We start from the raw sequence: 22,711 nt of genomic DNA, 5'->3' as shown, positions 1-22,711 counted from the left end.
CATTTAGCTTGGGAAAGCAGGGGCTGACATTGACATCAATGGAGAGTACATCATTTCGTGTTTATGCAGCCATCATGCGATGTTTTCGCACATGCGTACTGTAGGCCTACCCATGACAAACCTTAACATGCGTAGCAGATTGTTGATAATTGGACGGTCTACGCATGCGTATTACCCCGGCATGAATACATGCATGCATAGCTGAGAATACCGCTCTTGGTTGTGAATATGCATGAGGTATAGTACCAAGTGTTAATTTCAAACCTTGGTTTGCTTCCTCCTTAGCTGTTATTAAAACCCAGGGCCCCAATTTCATAGGGCTGCTTGTTAAGCAGAAAGTATTGCTTTAAAATTGTCTGCTCGCCCAAAATGAGCAGGATACCAGTCACAAAATGAACTTATGACATGGAAGTTTGGCTGGTAAACTTATTCTGGTAAGACCAATTTTGTTGTGCTTAACTAACTTTTTTGTGTGCTTAAAGACCTCTATGAAATTGGGCCCAGGAAATTGGGCCCAGATAAGTAACGCCCAGATAAGTAACATATAAGAAGTGTCACTCTGCCTTTTGATTCTCTCTTTGAACGATTTATGGAAAAACATCAAATTCTCTGTTGTCAAGGTTTACCCTAATTTTTATCTGGAACAAGTCATGTTTCCAAGACATGAGTACCAGGCTGCACATGGTCCTGAGTCACATGGTTCTGAGTCACGTAAGGCTTCCTGGTGAGCTTTTACTTTTACATTTAAGGACTGTTGAGATATGATCTGGATGTTTTCAAAAATTTGTAATCTGTCCCTGGAGTTTAAAGGTGTTAAACACATACCTGATACTTCATGGAGTCAACGAAGGCTATTGCCTCCATGCCCCTATGAAACGCTCCAGTAGAAATGTTACATTTTCTCATAGGGTGCCCTTTACCAAGGAGGAAATGCCTTGGTGCCCTTGCCCTTTCAAAAACAAAGCATGCAGGCGGGTAAACCGGACTTGTATGGATAAAAAAAACATTTTCATATTAGTCTGAAAGCTTACTGATTATGAAGTTCATACTAGGGCCATTTTTGTTCTGTGGAATATTTCCGTTTGAAATGAAATCAAATTCTAAACTGCATGAACAGCTGGCTTCACAAAAGCTTATTTTGGTTGTTACAACCAAAATTAAGAACAGTATGAATTAATGTATTCTTTGAAAGATAAAAAAATCAATATTCGACAGGCACATTAATAGGAGCTCTTTCTTCCATGAGCTGAATTTCAGCGACAATGGAAGAGATTTACCAGTCGGTACCAAATTCCTTGAGAATCTCGACTGAAAAGAAGAAGGAAAAAAAAAACGAGGTCTGCTCATTTTGTGCGATTTTCCTTTGCGTGCTTGCACAAAGTACACAAAAGAACTCTGACTGTATTCAGACAACCTTCACACATACTTGGTTATTTAGGCATCATTTTTCTTACATCGGATTTATTCATGTATGCATGGCCTAGAATGTTATAATATACTGTTTCGATATAAAACATTTTAAGAGAGAGAGAGAGAGAGGTGTTCGGAGCTATTTGTACAACATAATGTGCACTCAGGGTTTTACTCTTTGAAATGCTGCTTTCTCAAGCTGACATTATGTTCAGAAAAAACATGAATGTTTATTTTGGCCCATCAACTACACGATCGGTGTTGTCCTTCAGGTGTTCATGTTTGGATTCTGGACCAGCATCTAGACGTCAGAACAACATTTGTTATTTTGTTATGCTTTATAATTTCATGTTCAAGCACAGTGCAAATAAGGTCTGTGCCGGTATCAAAGATTACACAAGCACTTAGCGCGGCATTTCTTCTAGATGCTGCAAACAGTTCCCCCAAAATAAACCAACCTTTCCATCCTTTGCTGCAATAATCTTCCTTTTATGGAAAAAATGTCCCTATCATTCTGGAATGTAATTCTTTGCGGTTCTTAATATTGTCATTTATGAGCAATTCAACATTTTAACAGTGATTCATGTTGTTTCAACAAACCATTCTGAAACAAAATGATGTGAAATAAAAATCTCCCTGATTGTTGTACGAAATCTTGCAAAAACCTTGCAAGATGCATAAGTTGGAAGCTCTGCACAGTGCAGGCAAAACACCTGCATATAAGCTTACATGTAAACAATTGTAATGTAATGTTGTTTGCGCATGTTTTGATGTTCTCTGATCTCAATCTCAAGTTAAAAGCCTATAAGTCACATTTCTCCACTTTGGATAGGAATATCCTGTATTTCTTGTATAAGATTACACTTTGTGGTTTTCCTGACACTAGAAAACCTCTGGGTGAGCAATATTATCAGCGATTAGGACCATTAGTTCACTGATTATGTTTTACCATCGGTAAAAAGTCTTCCTCTATTGGCAGGATATGGCAAATCAAGCTTTTCCTACATGAAGGATATTAGCAATGTTTAAGTCGTGTCATAGTCGTGGAAGTTGGCTCAGTGCTGCAGCATGGATTAAGGGGTGGGGTTCATGCATACCTAGAAAGAAAGACCTGGGGCCCTGGCTCGATTTTATGGAGCTCTTAGGGGACGTTCAGATTTTGTGAAAAATTAAAGTGCTACATTATATTTTCCTGGTTTCACGATATAATCGGTACATTGAAGAACAAAGTAATGCCTAAAACAAATTAGATATTTTAATACTAAGGTCTCCAAACATCAGTGGGTTTCAATGGATTTTCTTGCTTTTTAAACAAATAACTTTGAAGTTTCATCTGGATAGAAATTGTCAATCTTGGCCAGCTGGGTATTTCTTGATTTTTTTTACATTGACTATAAGAACGGTTTGAAACTTTGCATGGTGGGAGTATAATAAGGTGAGGTTTGCGGTAACACCATGTGTAAATCTCTTTGAGTAATGTTGGTTGGAGGTTGACAACGTTGGCTATTCTGAATGAACCCTTTACCACAGAAAATTTGGGGACGTCTGTTAGCGTTTTTGTTTTTTTGTGGTAAGCAGCGCCATGAAATTAGGCCCCGGTGGGTATGGGGCAAATTCTATTCTCAGCCTTCGCAAAAGAAGAAAAAACGTTTTTCTAGGGGTTGTGTTTTACAGCAAGTGGTGGAAATCACCCCAACCATAGCTCTGTGCCACAACCATGGAGATAGGTAGGCCCCAACTAACAGAAATCCAGGGTGCCGGTAACCGCAGATGTATGTGTGTGGTAAGCAGCGCCATGAAATTGGGCCCTGGTGGATTTGTGGCAAATTCTTTTCTCAGCCCTCAAAAAAGGAGGGAAAAAAGTGTTTGTTTTAAGGTTGTGTTTTATTTACAGCGAAGCTGAGGAAATTAATTTCATGTCCTTTGCACTCCTAGATTACCCCTAACTGACATTGTACTTTTGTCATCTGCCCTTAATTTCCTTGTCCCATTCAATAGAATGAGGTTCAAAAACATAAACTAGGGACGTCCCAAATTGTTCAAAGGTCACGATGAATTCATACTTTTCAAAAGGTCAAAGTCTGTCAGTTCTCATTCTTTTAATCAGGCATATTACGAGAGGGAGGTAATTTTTGATAGCCTAATTTTTAGTTGTAGTTTGACCCATGAAGATGACATTCCTGAACCCTTTTAGGGTATTTTTTCAATGGCTTGATGAATAGTGGTGCAATGTCAAGAGTTGACATTGATTATTTTTGCAGATTAGTAATTTTGAGAGTGGAGCCATTTTTGGATAAGAATTGTTTTGGAGTATTGTGTTTGTGTTAGTGGTAGTGTTTTGAGAGAGATATTTGCCATGTTTGCAATTGGAAGAATATGTGTAGCGGAGCCTAGCAGCCCACTGCGGCAATATCCACTGGACACTTGGTGTCATGGATTCTACAAGTTGAACGCAGAGCTTGGGTGAGTCTGCTTCCACCAAGGGAAACATTTTGTATCCTAGGACTCCTACTAAAAATATCCCATGGATTGCAAAAAAAAATGCAACGTTTGCAGCTCTGGATTTGTGTAATTTATTTTTTTTTCAGCTGGGGAAAAAAACATTACAAGTAAAATTTAAGTAACAAACCACAAGGGAAACTGACTGGGTAAATTGTGAATAATTTTGGGTTGAACAAAGACAAATTGTCTGGAGTGGGACTTAAACCAATGACCTCTGGATCAACGTGACAGTGCTCTACCAACTGCGCTTTATATCCCTATATACTGGCAGTCTCCCTATTAGTCAATAATCTTTGTTCGGGGGTGCCAGTCAGAAGCCATAATAACCGTAAGCTGTCCTATAGCCAGGGATTATACCCAAGTTTTCGATGTAACCTTATAAGGGGATGTGACTTGTAAACTTATTAATAACTTCATAATAGTATTACATGTATATTGTGAAAACCGGAAAAATTTGTTGCAAAGAATCTCTCAGATCCTCGAAAGTTCAAGAAAAATAATTCAGCTATTGACCTTCTTAATCTTTGGACTAAGTCCCGGCAACTTAAAAAAAACTTCCTCATCCCACTCCCCCCCCCACCTTCAAGATGACTAAACACGTACCACATCAGGCCTTGAACTCTGCTCTTGAAGGGGCAAAGCAATTTCTCTGTGGTAAGGGGAACTTATAATACGAGGAAAATGTAAGATTGTACTGGAAGCTTGCACAGGGCACCACAGCAAAAGCACAGGGCACCAAAGCAAAAGCACAGGGCACCACAGCAAAAGCATAGGGCACCACAGCAAAAGCACAGGGCACCACAGCAAAAGCACAGGGCACCACAGCAAAAGCATAGGGCACCACGTCAATTGCTGTGGGTGCTATGGGTTATTGCGAGGCCTGTGATGTCATAACGAGAGAAACACTTGTCTCTAGACTCCAGATTTAACATTGATTAACAGGTGCCAGACTGGTCCCCTCAGTGACATTACAAAGCCATTAAACAAAGGATAAGACCCTCCAAGGGAATATTGTCTGACCTTAAAGATTGCTCCCACTGACCCCAGACTAAGGTCAAGGTGGGTTATGACATCACTTTGGGAGTTAGTCTTTGTCTCAAGATGCTGATGTAGGAGGTAGTGTTTGGTAGGCAGGGCTGTTTGGGAGGAACTTGTCCAGACTTGATTGGAGTACGTTAAAGGGGGACCCTCAAAGAAATTCAAGCCTTACACTACACATGAAATTTCTTTGAATTTGCATTATTGAAGAAGAAAAAACGAAACAGTTTTGTAATTTTGAAACTTATTTTGCAATTTGCCTTACACATGCAATTTCCTTGAATTTGCATTATTGATGAAGAAAAAAAAAAAAACAGTTTTGTAATTTTGAAACTTATTTTGCAGTTTTTTCTTCTAATAATTTTTGTCTCAGCAAAGTGCTTTTAGGCCAATATGCCGCCACTGCTGTTGGTCCTGGTTTCTCTTTGTCACCAATCTTTATTCATTATTATCCGAAATTAATTGTGGATATGAAGTCTATCAAAATTGAGTGTTCTGTTTTCCCTCTCCTTTTGATGTGGTCTGCTTGCTTTATGGTGTGGTACACTTTGATGCAACTCCTCTTAGCTTGAAATAATTTACACAATGAATGCACAGGAAAAATATTGTACAAAGATAAAGTGTGATCTTTGGTTTGTCGTTATACTGTTGTCCGAGCTCTCATCATATCGGACAGAGTTTTGCTGTTATTGTTGCCACCGCTCTCAAACCTGTAAATTGAAATTGGATACAGTGAAGTCCCATCTTCAAAGTGCTATTGTTCTGCTAGTGATTTATACAAGATTCAGAACTTTTCTGCCAACATTTTATTACTTTTTTGCGGACGTAGGTTATTTATGTGGGGTTTAGGATGCAACAGCAGGCATCACAGATTGTAACAGGTGACTTAAAGGGCAGCTGTGCTATGCTCATGTAAACAAATAAGTTCATATTTATGGCTTTGTTTTGAGCTGTAAATGTTACCATGTTCTTAGAGTTTGGCTCCAATCGTGACCTAGAGAAGCCTTTTACTTAAAGGGAATGCATACCTTTGGTTTTCAGAACCGTTTGATTTTTTTCCTTTTGTATAAATGTAGATACAAACAAACTAGCCTGTAATTGGTAGCTTTTTTTTTTTTTAGATATCGCCGAAAATCCAGAGCAGTTATGTTTTTGCATGAAGAATAATCCGTGATTGGAATACACAATCTGAGAAACCTTTTTGACAATTACATGGATGGGATTCGAACCCATGTCCTTCGCTATTCGAGAGCTGATGTCTTACCAATAGACTACTGAGATTGCCAGATAGCAAGGGGCAGTTTGAATCCAATACTTTAGCAGCAGGTACTAAGAAGAAAACATGAAACTGAATTGGGAATAAAAAAAACGAAAAATCCCAGTTGGTGCATAGGGTTATACTTTTTCATTTTTCACAAAATACCCCCCAAGTATATTTACCATACAGATCAGATAGTTCAGATAGTTTATAGAAATACAGTAGAGTATGCTTCCCTATTTCCTGCAAGTGAGCATTGCTTCACGTAACGTCATAGACAAAAATCCAGGGATGTCATTGCCGAATCATGTGTTTTTGTCCTCCACTTACACGACCCTCTGATCCCAAAATGTTGAAAAACAACCTTCTTAATTGTCTAAGATACAAGTGCATGTAAATCTAAAAGTTGTTTATTTACTTGCCAGCAAAACTGTCATGCTCCAGTATGAGGTAAATTTATGGCTTAGTGTGGGGTATTACGTGCGCACTTGACAAAGCGGTTCGAGTGGACCTTTATGAAATTCAAAACTTGTTCAGTCCTGGGTTTTTTGACAAAGGCTCGATCCCCCAAGGGGTTTTATATTGTAACGATGGACCGAGACTAGACTTTAGGACAATGCATACTCAATGTTTCTGCTTGATAGCTCTCTGATTTAAAGTTATTGGACCGAGGCTTGTAGATGTGACGGATAGCAATAGGAATGAAAGAGTTGTTGGATTTTTAGTATTCATTATTTAAACTCTGTACTGTGTTTTTGAAGTTGGCGTTCTTCTGAGTTTATGGAGAATTTTGAGCGGGGTAATTTGTGTTCAGTGTTTGATGGGATTTGTGTATTATAATAGAGGGGATGTAGACTTTGAAAGCATATTGGGATTATAACTGTCAAGTGCAATCACCTGTGAGTTGGGTTGCTGTCTGACCCCCCCCCCCCCATATTATGTTAATTATTTACCGCAAAGCTCTCTAACTATGTCTTTAATAGCAAATTTATAATGTGTGAACTTTTATCAATGTTGAGCCATTTTGTTGTATCCCTTTTTAACCAAAGAGAGGCTGAAGGGTGAGTCGTTAGCCTTTTTGGTGTATCAGGAGTTAGCATTCATTAGTGGTATTGAACATAGCGAATTGCACAAAATATGTAACTGAATGTCTCAGTCAGTCGCAAAACCTGTTCCTCGTTATGGTTATTGTTCTCGATACGGACGTTACCATGGTTACACAATAGATACTTGCTCATAATTACTCCCCACTGAATCCAATTTTGACACAGTTCTGTGTCAAAAGAAGAACTCTGACATGATGCAAGATTGACTGATTAATACATATCCAATTGAAACATTTCAAGTCATGCAATTGCCATGCTATATCAGCAAAGAAATTCAAATTAAAAGCATCCCCATGTGAATAAGTATGTAACACTCTAAACAACCACAGGTGGCATGTCCCTCTCAGGAGCTCCGCTTCACTCTTTAGGAAACCAATAATTTGCTTCTTCATCTATCCCCAGGAACAATTACCTTCCCATTTGTAGCTCAATCAATCAAAACTTAGTACCTTTTGCTGTTTCAGGGGTGAGTAATAAATTAGACGTGCTTCCTCGATGGTCCCTTACTCTTGGACTGAGGGAGGGTATCAGATGACGCACCATGGCTTAGGGAGACCAGGGCCCAATTTAATAAAGCTGTTAAGCAAAAAAATTGCTAACCACAAAAAAATTCTTGCTTAGCAAAAAAAGGTTACCAGACAAAACACCATACAGTTACCTATGGTAGCTTACTCATTTCTTGCTTAGCAAAGAAATTTGCTCGGCAGTATTTTCTGCTTAAAAGCTTTTTACGAAATCAGGTTCAGGGCTCAATTTCATAAAGCTGTTTAGCAGAAAATAATGCTTGACAAGTTTCTTTGAGAAGCAAAATTTGAGTCTGCAACAGCCACAACAATGCAAATTTAGGTAATGTGAGCTGGGAATCTGTTGCTGCTAAATAATACTATTCTGTGCTTAGCAAGTTTTTATGCTTCAGGCTTTACGAAATTGGGCCCAGATGACAACCGAAGAGAGATCTTAATTTGAGTTGATAGTTGAGTTGATAGGACTGCTTTCATTGGTGGTAATCAAGGGTTTTGAGGTGTCAGGTCTGTATGCTTTGCTTTTGAAAAGGGCAAGAGCACCAAGGCATTTGTAAACTTCTACTGGAGCATTTCAAGGGCAAGGCAATGACCAGAGGGCATTGAGGCAATCGCCCAGGTTGCCTCTTTGAAGTATCTGGCCTGGGGGTGGATGAGACCCTGCATGGGGTCCTTTGGAAGGAAAGAGAGATGATGAAATTCTACCTGCATGATCTGTCATTATTATTTTATTACAAGTCAACCAATTTATGGTTTGTGTTCTCTCTTGGGGCGTTGTCATACTAGAGTAAAAAATAGTTTAAAACACTAGTGCCTGTAATTGAAATGGCAAAGGAACTTTATGGAGTCCATTTAAAGTCTCTAAAACTTTCAAAAAGTCTTTTGGTTCAAGGGTATGAGGGAATGAGCTGTGGAGGCCTTGAAGAGCTTGTTGAGAGTGTTTGCTGACAGTTTTTTGATATTCGTCCTACTTTAGTCTGATTTCTAATTTGTTTGCACTCAGAAATCGTTGCCTGAAATGTTTTTGAAAAATGGGTAAAACAACCAGTATCTTGCTTGTCAAAAACCCAATGTTTGGAAACGGGTAAAATAAGGTGTTATTTTAAAACTATTTCTTTTGAGCTTAGGTTTTGTTATGCATAACGTTGGGTAACATAAATTGGGGGTACTGGTCTTTGACAGTTACCAATGTTGTCCATTGTATTCATATTTGGTACCAAGATACAGTATTGTTTAAGAGGTAAGCACCATGCTTTTCATCATGCCATGGAAATTAACGAGGAACCCTTGCTAAATTGCTCTGTGTGAAAAAGGGGGCTAGTTGAGTATATCAGGATACTCGCTTCACTATACTTCATGCACTTGGCTAATTTTACAGGAAGCTGCTAGCGCAAATTGTTTCCTCGTGACTGTCATCATCATCATATCGGTGTGCATAGTTTTTTTGTTTGTTCGCCTGAACGCCTACTCATACTCTCTTCCTTTGTGTCTCACATACTTTGGTAGATTATGCCGTCTAGAATCCGTCTAATGAGAGCTAAGGCCATCTATTATGCATGTTGCCGGATTGAGGATTATGTTTTTCGCTGACAAAGAAATTCTAAAGTTTTATTGTGAGGGAAAAAAAGGGCTAGTTGAAGTATGTCAGTGGAGTGTAGACGACGTCTTTCTATTTTTAGTTTTGATCTCTTGGAGAGTCTGACAGAGGGAGAAAATGTGCTACTGGTCGGTGGGGATAATGTGGAGGTTGGGAAATCCTGGGATGGACACCTTATATGGAAGTCTAGCATTCATGCTGTTGTTATTCAACAATGTGTCAGTACTTTGGTAGAATATTAGTTAGCTCAATAGACATTGGAGTTGAGCCAAGCCAGGCTGGTGTGTTCGTGTTCTGCTCACAGAAAGAACTTTTTTGATGGATTTCGGGGCTGAATAGCCTTTTTTTTTTTTTTTATGACACATGTAAAGTTTGAAGATATGAATCAAAATTTGTCGTGTTCGACTGACTTGCTGATTTATCACCAACACAACACTCATTGGTGTTTCCCACACAATTTGGTTTCGATTTTGGCACGTTAGAAAATTAGGGTTATAACGGCGGTAAAACCATTCATGCACAAAAAATGTTAAATGTAAAAGAGAAACATTAATTGTGTATATTTTTCATATAAGTCTGTAATGATGTAGTTAATAATGCGGTTATGATGTGTTTAACAAAAAAAATACACATGAGTAATACTTTGTTGCTTCTAAATTGCGCTTTTCCCGGGTTGTCACATGTTCATTGGTGTTGGTCAAGTACTTAAAAACAAAAGACTACAAAGACTACCAACTATTGTGATGTATTTTCTGCCAAGTTAGGTTTTATTAGCAGTTATATCAAAAAGAGCAACGTCAGAAATAATATATTGTCTTGTCAATGATTTTCATCTAATCAAGTTTGGTGAAGAGTAAATTTCTCTATTGTGTTGTCCGAAACTGTAGAAAACTAAATACCTAGAACATGACAAGCAAATCCCATCACAATCTCAGTACCATGGGTTTCTATTCAAACCAATGCGCAGTACCTCGGACACAGACATTCCAAAAATTGTAGGTTTTTTTCCTTTCTTTTTTCTGTACACAATGTGCGAAATTGCATGTGATATTTGATTGTGTGTTCAGATGGTGCTGGCCTGCCTATTAAAGGCCCAATGGTGACATTTAAACGACTATTTCAATGCTTTCAATTCCTATGAATAGAGATGTGATGACGACATGTACAAATGAGTTGAAGGTATTCAAAGGACTATTGTGTGAATTATAAAAGATTACCTGCAATGATGTGCATTTAGGCATAGTTTATTGGTTAGTTTTTTTGCGTCTTTATTTAGACATCAAATCAGATGGAAATTTGTAATAATTTTTGTCTGTATGTTTCTTATGCAGTAAATATTGCTGAATGATTTTGAGTAAAAGCTACAGGATTGCAGTCGTAGGCGGTACATGTGTTACACACCTGTGTTTGACACCCATAGTGTAGTTTCCTAATCCTAATCCTAATCCTAAGCCTAACCCTAATCCTAGGGTGTAGATTACAAGGGGTTATTGGAACACAGGGGTGTTGGAACATAGCCTGTGTGATATGACCCAATTTTATAGAGCTACTTAAGCACAAAAAAAGTTACCAGAATTTGTGACTGGTGTCCTATTCATTTATTCTAAAGCAGAACATCATTAAGCAATACTTTCTGCTGAAGCAGGTCTATAAAATTGGCCAATGGTAATCTGGCTGGTAACCTTCTGGTAAGTGAAATTGTGCCAAGAACAGGGCCCAATTTCATAGAGCTGCTTAAGCACAAAAATTTGCTTAAGCAAAAAATTCGTTGCTTAGTAAAATCACATTACCGGCCAAGACTCCACTTAATAGTTATGCTAAGTAAACAACAGCTAAATACTAGTCATAAGCAATGTATATGGCATGAAATTTTGGCCAATAACATGTGTAAAATAAGCGAGCTATTTTCATGCTTAAGCAGCTCTATGAAATTGGCCCCTGATAAATCACCAATTGGCCAAGCCAATGTGAAGACCATGGCATTAGGGCATGGTGTACTTTACCCTCCATGGAAATTGATTGATCAGTTTACACTCTTACCATGGTTATTGGGTACCAGACATTGTAAGTATGCCAGGAGGGTTGTGGTAAACTATGCTGTTAATTAACTGTTGATAGACTGATCACTTGGTCCGTGACCTTAGGTGTTTGTCTGACCTTTGTCTGGGGAATGTGTCTTGACTGTGGAGCAATGAGTGAAACTTGGTGTGGTTTTTCTGCATGTTATTTTTTGTATCATTTAGGTTTGTGCTGTGTGGAAGTTTTTTAATCAAAATTTGAAATCCTTAATTTTGTTCCTTTTAATTAGGTGCTGCGAACTGCACAACAAAGTAATAGTACATAAAGTACAATAAGGAACATAAGGGACATATTGTTCGAAAGGGAGTTTAGGTTTTGCAACGATGTTTGTGATTGGTCAAAAGAAACCTTGATTTTGCAACTGTTTATTGTGATTGGTCAAAACAAACTTTTGTCAGACTTGGGGATTTGCAACCATGTTTGCCATTGGATAAAAGATGCCTTTGTTAGTCCTTTGGTTTTGAAACCATGATTGTGATTGGTCAAAATATCATGGGACTCTGGCTTCAATGCATCATTTCAGTAGTTTGAAATTCACTTAAAAATTACCTTAAAAATGACCTTGAAAGAATTTACAAACTACCATAGTTACTTTCTACTGTACAAAGGTGTGGGAAAAAAGTTGCTACGTTGCCTGTGGGCTTTCATGTATAATAAATAGAGACTATTGTAGTGTTCCAATTCACAAGCACAGAACTCAAGGGTTTGTATTGTAGCTGCCACAGTCAAGGAGTGTCCACATCAGAATTCAACTCATTGTGAAGGAAGGAACCTTTCTTTGCATGATTGGTGGATGAAAGCCCTTTATATATTGCTCAAAACTCTAAACCACCCAAAATTTGTCAAGATTTGCAATTGCACTGTTTCGTTTGATTCTGTTGGATTGAGGACTGCCACTTTAACATAGCAGCGAATGACCCTTCTAAACACAGTAAATTGCTACACAAATTATCAGTTGTTACTCAAAAATCATGATTCGCTACTCAATACTGGCATTCAGCAGTGTGAAGAAACAAGTTAAGTCTAAATTTGTTGCTATGCATAATTGCTGGACGAAATCGTTTCCTACATGGGATCAAGCGTACCACCATAATCAGAGTCAAACACTTTGAAGTAATGAGCTACTGAATGGTGTTAGACTGGGTACTGCACTTGTGAACTGATTAAAAGCTGGGATCAGGCATACCACCATAATCAGAGTCAAACACTTTGAAGTGTTGAGTTACTGAATGTGTTGGACTAGGGATTGCACCAGTAAACTTATTAAATGCTTTAAATGGGATCAGGCATACCACCATAATCAGAATCCAACACTTTGAAGTGTTTAGTTACTGAATGGTGTGGGACTGGGGACTGCACTGGTTAGCACCGACTAGTTAACTGGTTATTATGGGATCAAGTGTACCACCATAATCAGAGTCCAACCGTTGGGCGTTGAGTTATTAAATCGTGTTGCATACAGTATTGAACAAATTTAAAGATACTGTTCCAAACCCCAAATCCATTTTGATATTTCCTTCTTAAAGCCAACTTCTTTGTTAAGTGCTTCTAGCTGTCAACAGAAAGCAACTTTTCTGCAGCAAACAAAAAACGTCTCTGTCCTTCCTCTATGGTTCTGCTAAGCCTGAGTTATGACCCCATTGTTTGACTCGATGGCACATGCATGGCCATTTTGCCAAGATATACACTGGATAAATCTGTATACATTTTAATGTATTGGGGGTCAGAAGAGTGTAAACAATATGTTTGTTTGCCCTGGGGATAAAACTGTAATTATAAGTAAATAACAACAACCACACCTGTGTGCTGAGCAAAGGTTTGTTGCTATTTTATGGCGGTATGTTTGTACAAATAATGCTTTGATAGTGAATGTTATGATAGGTTGTTCAACTTTTTCATATGCTGACTGGTCACTAACAGCCTGGTTTGAATCCCTTCAGAAAAACATGTAAAACAAAAAATAAAAATCACACAGCCACTTAGTTTTCAGAATGGGAAAAAGGACTCTTGAGAATGATGCTATTGTGAGTGTGACCTGGTTGGTGGTGGTTGCCATTTGTTAAAACAAGTAACGATTAATGTGTCCATATAACCACTTAAGCACTAAATTAAATTGTGCGTGAAAGCATGGAGTTAGAATTGAACAGGTTAAGGCAAGTCCTTGATAAGCACAACAGAATTAAGCTGAAGGTTACCAGCCAAAATACCATGTCACATGCAATATGTTTCACTGGTACCCTGCTAATTGTTGCAAGCAAAATTCGCAGCTCTGTGAAATTGGGTGCAGGTTTGACAAAGAACTGAATAATAGTCTGCTCCTTCTCTTGTGATTCCTGCTAATTATGAAAACACAGCTACAAGATTCTTTCAAAAATGCACAAACACCTAAAAAAACAAAAACCTTACTTATTCTCAGTCCTCGATGTCCACCAACCTGGAAACAAATGCTTGTTTTAAAATAGCCATGGTATTGTATGTTGTTTTTGTCCGTAAATAGAAACAAGGTGACTTGGAGTCCATTGGGCTTGGTGGAACACCTGAGCTCCCCAAAGCAGCAGAGCCCAGTTTCATAGAGTTGCCTAAGCAGAAAATGTTGCTTAACATTTTTCTGCTAAGCACAACTAAACAGAATACCAGTTACATTGTGTACATGTAAAGTGGTATTTTAGCTGGTAACATTATTCTGGTATACAAAATAAAATGTTGTGCTTAGCATTGTTTTTGTGCTTTAAAAGCAGCTCTATGAAATTGGGCCCTGGTCAAATCCCAGCATGGGGTGGCCTTAGCATGGATCAAGACTATCCTGTTACTCTGGTGTAGGAGGTGGGGGTAGAAGTATGGACGAACTGCCCTTGTTGTGGTTTCATTCATCCATGGTTTAGGATGATATTGATAGGAAGCACAGACTGTCCCTTGAATGTATATATAGATAGATAGGTCATTGGATACTGTCTGTGGGCCAAAAGCTTAGTGTAGTGGAGAGGGGAAATGTTTTGGGGAATTGTGCACTTGATCGAGCATGGAATGTGGCACGCGGTCAAATCATGGTGTGATTATGCTAAGTTTTCAAAATTTCAAAACAAAGTTTAGTTTTATGAACTGGAACTCGGCCCAATTGCACGGCTCTTTTTCTGCACCGACGGCGCATAAATATGTGCATAAGAATTTGGCGGTAAGCAGAGCCATGAAATTGGGCCCAGATCAATGAATACGCGATAAGATTAATAATAGAATTTTCTCAGAATACTGAATACCAAAAGCTTCTTCAAATCTTTGACTCACAGGGTTACCAAAAGTTTGGAATGTCATCTTTTATTACATACATGACTTCCTAAAAATTTGGATCTCAGTTTGAGAACTTTTTGTCAACAATGACTCTCACCCCCTTGAAGTAAACAAAATGCTTGAGTGGTGAAACAAAAATAGTCTGTCCCCTAAAAGGTATAAGAATCTGTATACATTATTTTAATAAGCACATAGGGCTCCTGATAAGTGCGACTAGACAAAATCCTAATAACCCAGTAAAAAAATGATCTGATATTTAAACGCCACTCAATTGTTCCCATTACCTGCTGTTCACTCAATCACTGATCAAATATTTACCTGGTAACCCACTGAAGAGCTGTGTGTTGACAATAGGTTTGACTGACTGGTGGGCCGCACATTCCAGACTTATCTTGTCTCTCTTTACCTGGTTGTCGGAATGTGGACAATGCTGAAATAGCGGAGGTGTTGTTGTTTGCTCTCTGTGTTGTTTCTGTTTTTCTGTGATTGTTTAATTCTGGGACTTGTTTTTATTCACTTAGTTGAAACCCCACCCCCTCAGATATTAAATAAGTACTTAAAAGAAAACAAACAAACAAACAAACAGATCATTTTGAGAAAAACATATGAAGAAGCTGAAAATGGTAAATTCGTGGAATGGTGAAAACATGTAGTATTGACTTAAACCTCCATTGACGTCGGTTTAACCCTGTTTAACTCGTGCCTGAACTTTGACTCAGTGTTTTGTGTCCTTTAAGAAACTATTTCTTTGGTGAAAAATGCAGTGATTTAGTGGTTCTGTTGTAACGGTTTGACAGTAATAGTGCCTACAGGGGACGTGTCGCACACCTTTCACTGACACCTCTGACAGATCTGAGATCTGCATCTGCAAATTCTAAAGAGTTGTTGATGACTGAGAAAATTAATGAGTGTAATAAACAAAATACTAGAACCTTGGCCTAATTTTATAAAGCTGTTTAACAGAAAATACTTCTTGAAAAATTGTTCACAACCATACCAAAAAAAGAAAGATTTTGGCTGATAACCTGTTTTTGTTTCAAGCAATGCTTCTCATTTATGCTTAGCATTTTTTTGTGTACTTACAGGCTTTATAAAATTGGGCCCAGACTGTTACTGTAGTGGCACATGTACAGTACATGGTAATTTGACTGGAACCCTGATTTTGCTAAGCAACATGAATTTGTTGCTAAATCAAAACTGTGTGCATACATATTACATATTTGATGTTGACATGTGCAATTCAGTTTTTCACTGTGAGACATGTTTTAATAATATAAACCATTTTTGAATTGAATTGAATTGAATGTAGATTTGTTCTTTTTTGAAAATTTTAAGGCAGGAAATAGTCACGGAATCACTTGGCCAGTCTGATTCTAATCTTAACAACTCCTTCAGCTACATTTAAATGTCCAAACAAATACTTCTTTAAGTTTGACTATATTTTATTTTAAACGGTGGTCAGGCTGTGGTATCTTTCATCAAGTTTGAATCCGCTGAGGGGCACTATGTGGATTGGGTTTTCTTGCCCTACCTGATTGCTTGGGTTGCTCCCTTGAATAATTTATCTGGAGTTGTCCTACTGCCTTCCTTGTCGGAGCTACTTGGCTAATATAGTGGTTAAACTTTTTTAAGCTTCACAACCAGAATGCCACCCCCCCCAATCATTCATAATTCTTTAAAAATCACAGGATATTCAATCAATGTTGATCTCATTGTTAACCTCGTTGTACAGAAATGTCAATGTGACTAATGACAGGGAATTTGGGTATTGATGGAATGGGGAAAGAATCTCAAAGTATAAAGGCCTGGGGTCCTCAACCCCTAGGTCACCAAGCCTTGAGTTTACCAATACGTAGAGGTGTGTGAGACCCACTAGCCTAAAGCCTGTCCCAGAGCACAAGATGAAATTGTAACATGGTGTACACAGACACCTCTCACCCCCTTGAGTTTATCATGAGCACCAGCGGTGTCACTTCCTCAAAAGAATTTCAGATCTGGTCCTCTTGGAACAGCCGGAAACTTTAGCCAAGACGGGATATTGACTGATCATGCCACTCCCAGAGCACAGGATGAAACTGTGACGTGGTGCACACAGACACCTCTGACCCACTTTAGTTCATCATGAGCACCTTAAGAATACTTAAGGAGCGGTGTCACTTCGGCAAAAGAATTTTAAATCAAGTCCTCTGATAAAAGCTGTAACCCTTCAGCCAATTTAGAGAAGTTTCTACACGCTATTGACCGATCATGACCCGGTCTTCTCGTTATATTGACACAGTGTTTTTAAAATGTACCGTTGAGTTACACCACACCCGTTTTGATCTAAAGCGCAGTAACAATTTAAGCCGATGATCACACAAAAAGCTTATACTTTGAGGAGGTGCCGGTGTTTTTGCAAGGTGTCTTCAAGTAGTGTACCTAGGAGAGCAAATTAGCAAACATCAACTCGCAGGGTTTGGTGTTTGTGGAGTGCTTAGGGTCAGTTGGTCAGTCCTTTAGTTGGTCACCTTTTGGCCTTTGTCCTGCACTCCTTGAGGCAAGAGGCTGACTGACCCTATAGGGCATTTTAAGTACATTAAAAGCATGTCAAATTTGCTTTGAAATAGTTTGTGTACTGGTTTATTAACTCTTTGATGAAATCCATGATGACTGTTAAATGACCGACAGCCTGGGCGGTGTTCATAAAGAAGAAAAAAAAGCTGGGAAAAATCAAAACTTGGTTAAAATATTTCAAATGTGAACCAACAGGTCAAGGGAATCCTTTTTTATTGAGATCAGGCCAATTACTGATCTTATTAAAGGTAATGAAGGGTAATATTTGGGGCTTAATCTATTGTTTATGCCCCCATAGTAACCATGACATGGTGAGGAGCCTTCCACTTTATGGCTAGTTGGTCAACATGTGTACCCTAATCAGAAATTACACATACACACGTAAATTCAGAAGTAATGCGAAAAACAACTTTGACTGGCACTCCAAGCGTCCAAAGTTCTATCATTTTTACAAAGCGGGACATAGTTGAGTTCAATATACAGTAGGGTATCATTATAGTGCTGTTTGTTTGCTTTTTCCGAGTAATAGCCTAAACTGATCAAAGGTTTATAATCTTGTTGTGTCCTGGGAAATGTTGTCCTGGTCTTTTTATTTTTTTTTTGGGGGGGGGGGGGACCAAACATGACTGTTCATTTCTTGGAGAAGTTAATAAGTTGACAGAGTTTTTGTGGATGGGGTCAGTGGTTGGGGTTAGCAACGGTCAAGTGTGGTTTTGGAGGCTATTGTGACCAGCTGTATATTAAAAACTGGACTGTACTGGAGGGACCTTTAGTTTATTTGTGGCTTCGGAAGCGACCAGAGGTACACGTTCTCCTCCGGTAGACACAATGGGTGTTGTGTGCTCTATCCCGCATCCAAGGCCTAGAAGGTAGGTTGGGGGTGGGTGGGTTGCTGCTGATTTTCACCCTTCAGGGGTAGATTAAAAAGGTGACCAAATGTGGGATTATTAAAACTAACATTAAGAAAGCCTGCAAAGCTGGTGGTTATTTTGGGTGAAAGTTTGTTTAGTTGATAATTGGTTGTGCGGCTTGACCAGCTGGACGTGTCAACCATAGAGCCTGTAGTCAGACTGCTGTTTCTGTGAATAACTTTAAATTTTGTTGACAAATCGATCAAGGAATTTTTGTCACATTATCTTTTTTATTTTTATAGAGTGGCTGGTATTTCATTGGACAGTCAAAAGTCAGGTTTCATTAAGTTTTCATGAAAAGTACTTTTTGTTGGCGCTGCTAACACATAGGATTCAAACTGCCTCTAGCCACCAGCCTAGCTCGGTGTATCGGTGTCTCGTAAACTTTGGTGTGATCCCTTGCTAACAGTTGTATGGCTTCTGACAGTGACTGGCACTCCCAAACAAAAATGTTGACAAAATAGGAAGACCGCTAACATAGGGGTAGTAGATAGCTCAGTTGGTAGAGCGCAGACACATTAATTCGGAGATTGTTGGTTCAAATCCCGCTCTAGTCAATGTTTCAAATCAAACGAGGATAATCATTAGTATTATTATAGTGGAAGTGTCGTGGCCGAGCGGTTATAGTGGAAGTGTCGTGGCCGAGCGGTTAAGAGCACCGAATTCAAACTCTGGTGTTTCTGATCAGCAGAGTGCAGGTTCGAATCCCCAGCCGTAACACGTGTGTCCTTAAGCAAAACACTTAAGCATTGCTTCTTCCTTTGGATGGGACATGAAGCCATTATTCCCATGTGTTGTGTAACGTTTGTAAAAGAACCCAGTGCATGCACTTATCGAAAAGAGAAAGGGTATGCGCCATAGCTCCATGTAAACCATTACATGTTGTGCTAAGGATTAGGTCCCATTATTTCAAAATCTTCGTCCCACTCACCTTGCAGTTAAAATAATTGGCGCTTTGTATCCTTTGAAAAAGGCGCGTTATAAATACATTTATTAATATTCTTATTAGTGTCTTGTGAAACTTTTTTTCCGTGGACACCATTAATGTTAGGCTTTCAGACCTGTTGCTTTGTGGAAATTTGTGTTAAGCGTGGTCCCTGTTTAGATACATGTCCGTTTATAAGAAAGATATGTAGGAATAAAATGCCTTTCATTCAAGCGTCTCAAAAGGAAACTTTTTCCATAACCATTTTTCTTTGAAGTGAAATGTTTGTCAAAATACTTTCTGCTATCTAAAGCTACTGTACTTCTGACCAAGTAAGGTTTTATTGTCATTAGTGATCTCTTTAAAGTAGTCAACTTTAAAACATTGTTTCTTTATCATATGGGCCCGTTGGCTTCATAAAATATTTTGTCGTCTGACAAAAAGTGACAGCTTTGGTGAAAATATATCTTTTCCCAATTTTTATTACACTTAGCCGTACTTAAATAGTCTCAAGTTTACAGTTGAAATTAATAAAAGTACAGCCTTGGTGATTTTTTTAAATGCCTGGATGGGATCTTAGTTAAAAATTCAATATTATCAAAGTTGCTATAGGCCTAACAGCAATAAGCAGTTAAAGGTATTGTGAATTATGAGCTCGCTGAATGCTTTTTGTCTGGTGAATGGATTTGAAATGATGAAGGTTGTTGGTGGGCTGGATTTTCCAATGGACCGGCGGGGAAAAAAAATCCGTTCTTTCTTTTTTTGTCACTGTATAGTTTTGAGGCATTGCATGGTGAGGTATCAATGTATATTCGGTTTGTGGTAACACCGTGTGTTTGAAACCTTGCATGGTGGAAGTATAATAAGTTAGATGAGGTTTGTGGTGACACCGTGTGAACATTTCTTTTGTGGTGGGTTCTCCTGAAGACGATTAGAGCATACTGATCGAAACTTTGAGTTGTCAACCGCCGGTTCTTTTGAGAACAACACTAACAAAAAGAGATGTTCACATGGTATTACCGCAAATTTCACCTAATTATATCTACTTTGCTGTGTAAATTGTGTTGTTTAGGACTGCTAGGTCTAGCTTTTTATTCTACTGCTGTGAAGTAGATTTTGGAATTTGAGAGACTGCTTGGTTCTGAAAAGAACTGTCCTGCTTATTAGCCACTACCTGGGCAGAACCTTTTAAGGAATATCTTTACTTGAAAACCCTACCCCAACAATAGGTATGTTATACCTAGGGGAAACAAATGTTACACCACTGGGTTAAGTTACTTGTCTTTTACAAACAAATTGCTGGACTTTGGCCATTTGTACCGTTGGGTATTGTGGACCCTGGGCCTATTTTGTCCAACTATCCTTTGAGAAGATACCTTGCCATGCAGCAGGTCAAATTGTCAGTCATGCCATCAATTTTTTATAAATTACACTCAACCACTGAATATTTTATAAGATTCACATTGTATCTTTATTCAATATTTATTTTAACTCTTTTATTTTCTTTCTTTCTTCTCTGAGCAATGAGATGCCTTAAACTATTCCCTGGGATCCAAACTCTGCCTCAAACAATGACTGGCAAGAGAGATCCATGAAACTCTATCGATCTATTGTTAGGCCACTTCAAAGCATTGTGAAAGTATCTCATTTGCATATTGGTATCGTATTGTTGGGTAGAGATATGACCAAGGATACACGAACAAAAGAATCGGTTATTATGTAGGCGATCCTGGTGGCTTGGTTTTTCCTCGGAAGATGAAATTGTTCTTTGCGGGACTGTGAGTAAAAAACAATCGAGAAGAGAAAATTTTCTAGGAGAATGCATTTGAATTCTCAGAACGGTAGTGTTGGTTTGGCATTTACACAATCGGCTTGTCTGCTTATTGCCTCATCATCTTTTGATCACCAGTTACATTTGTATCACCCCAGAAGCTACGAAAGGCATGTTTTGATTGGCTAATGTAGGTACACAATGGCAGTTAAGCAGCCATGTTGTTGTTGTTCCATGAAGCATGTGAGTACCATGACAGTCTAGGCTTGAATGGGGCCATGCGAGGACCCTCCCATTGCTTTAGAGAGTGTGTACACATGGGACTAGTCACTGGGTCTACCAATGTGTTCCTTTTGTACCCTAAACCCTCCCTGCCATTGTGGGACCCAATGCAGTGAGCTGACTAGTGGTTTATATACAGGTTGGTAAAGCCCTTTGAGTCAGCAGTCTTCGGGTGCGTTTGGTCTGGTGTAGCGGGTTTTTAGAAACTCTGTGTACCTATTTAATACAACACGTTCAGCAATCATGGGAACTGTCTACTACGCGATTTGGATGATTAAGCAGTGGGATTGAAGCATGGAGGGTGTGGGGAAAGAGAAAAAAAAGTTCACACGGAATGAACAACTGTATTCAAGGATTATTATTATGCTACATGTTGTGGATTACTGATTCTGTATATTGAAGCTTGTTTCCAAGGTAAGGATATTATGTGAGAGTGTATTGGCATTGTGGCGCAATTTGCAACCGGCAAATTCAGGAAATACGGTTGGAGTTGCGTTAGCAGATTCAAAATTTATTTTGTCTGCGTAAAATTGCATCATGTGATTTTCTGTTTGTATAAAGTCACCAAACTGTTGTGGATTTTGAGGCACTGCATGGTGTTATCAATGTATATTTTATAATTTGTTTTTGGTAACGTCACCATATTACTGTGTGGAATTGTTCTTGGGAACTTATCTTGCTATTTATTCTATTGCTGTGGAATAAATTTAAAAAAGCAATATTTTTCTCTTTTTCTTTCATTATCAAGATTTGAAAGTTATTTTTCTGTGTCATAAGAATAGTAATTTCTATTCATTCTACTGTTGTGGAATAAATTAAAAACCTAAATGTTTTCTCTTTTTCTTTCAAAAACATGATTTAAAAGTTATTTTTCCATGTCATTGGAGTAACAAATTACTAGTCAACCAAATGTGGTACAGAATTTAATTTTCCCACAGTAATTAAGTATTTATGCCTACTCAAATAGAATTTGGTTTTTTTTCCTTTCTCATTACTCCATTAGCGTTTGTAACAAACACAGATTTTACTTAAATCCATTTCAGTACTTCCAGTACGAAATACTAAAATTGTTTAGAACAAAATTTCATTTGAAACTTCAAATAAAAACAGTTTTGTTAAACCAAGAAACTTGCTCTATGGTTAAATTGTGTAACTTTAAAAAGTTCTTTCTTCTTGATTCTGCGTAAATTGTCTGGTACGGTAAAAACTTGGAACTACAAGCCCTCTTGGCTATAGATTTTCAAGGTATGTAAAGATATTTTATATATTTGATTATATATTCTTTGATTGGGTTTTGACTCTAACCTAGGGTTGAGTCAGAGTGTCAAAGATTTTTTTATTTTTTTGTCTGTAAAAAACAACATTCCTTAACACTCTCAAACAAAGCCTACTTAATTCTGACCTTTACCAAAAATTGACGTCATGAATATTTGGTCATATGAGTCTTATACATGTGGAGTTTTTGTCCCATGG

At 38.3% G+C, this 22,711-nt stretch overlaps 1 protein-coding gene across 8 annotated transcripts in view; it reads left to right on the top strand.

Annotated features, from left to right (window-relative positions):
• LOC139936218 (uncharacterized) overlaps positions 1-22,711 on the top strand; it is a 132,479-nt gene that overhangs the window by 52,886 nt on the left and 56,882 nt on the right. The window contains exon 1 of one of the 8 annotated variants that reach the window (XM_071930999.1): positions 2,900-2,980. The exons of 4 other annotated variants lie outside the window; for them this stretch is intronic. Coding sequence is in view for 1 of the 4 variants with exons in the window: in XM_071930995.1 (XP_071787096.1) it covers positions 18,178-18,218 (41 nt within the window). In the remaining 3 variants the exon portion in view is untranslated. 3 more of the 8 variants (XM_071930995.1, XM_071930998.1, XM_071930997.1) reach the window with 3 other exon arrangements.

This window comes from Asterias amurensis, chromosome 4 (genome assembly GCF_032118995.1).
Source record: "Asterias amurensis chromosome 4, ASM3211899v1".
NCBI classification, from domain to species: domain Eukaryota; kingdom Metazoa; phylum Echinodermata; class Asteroidea; order Forcipulatida; family Asteriidae; genus Asterias; species Asterias amurensis.
The sequence above is the reverse complement of the archived record's forward strand: the minus strand, read 5'-3'. Positions and strand labels throughout refer to the sequence as shown.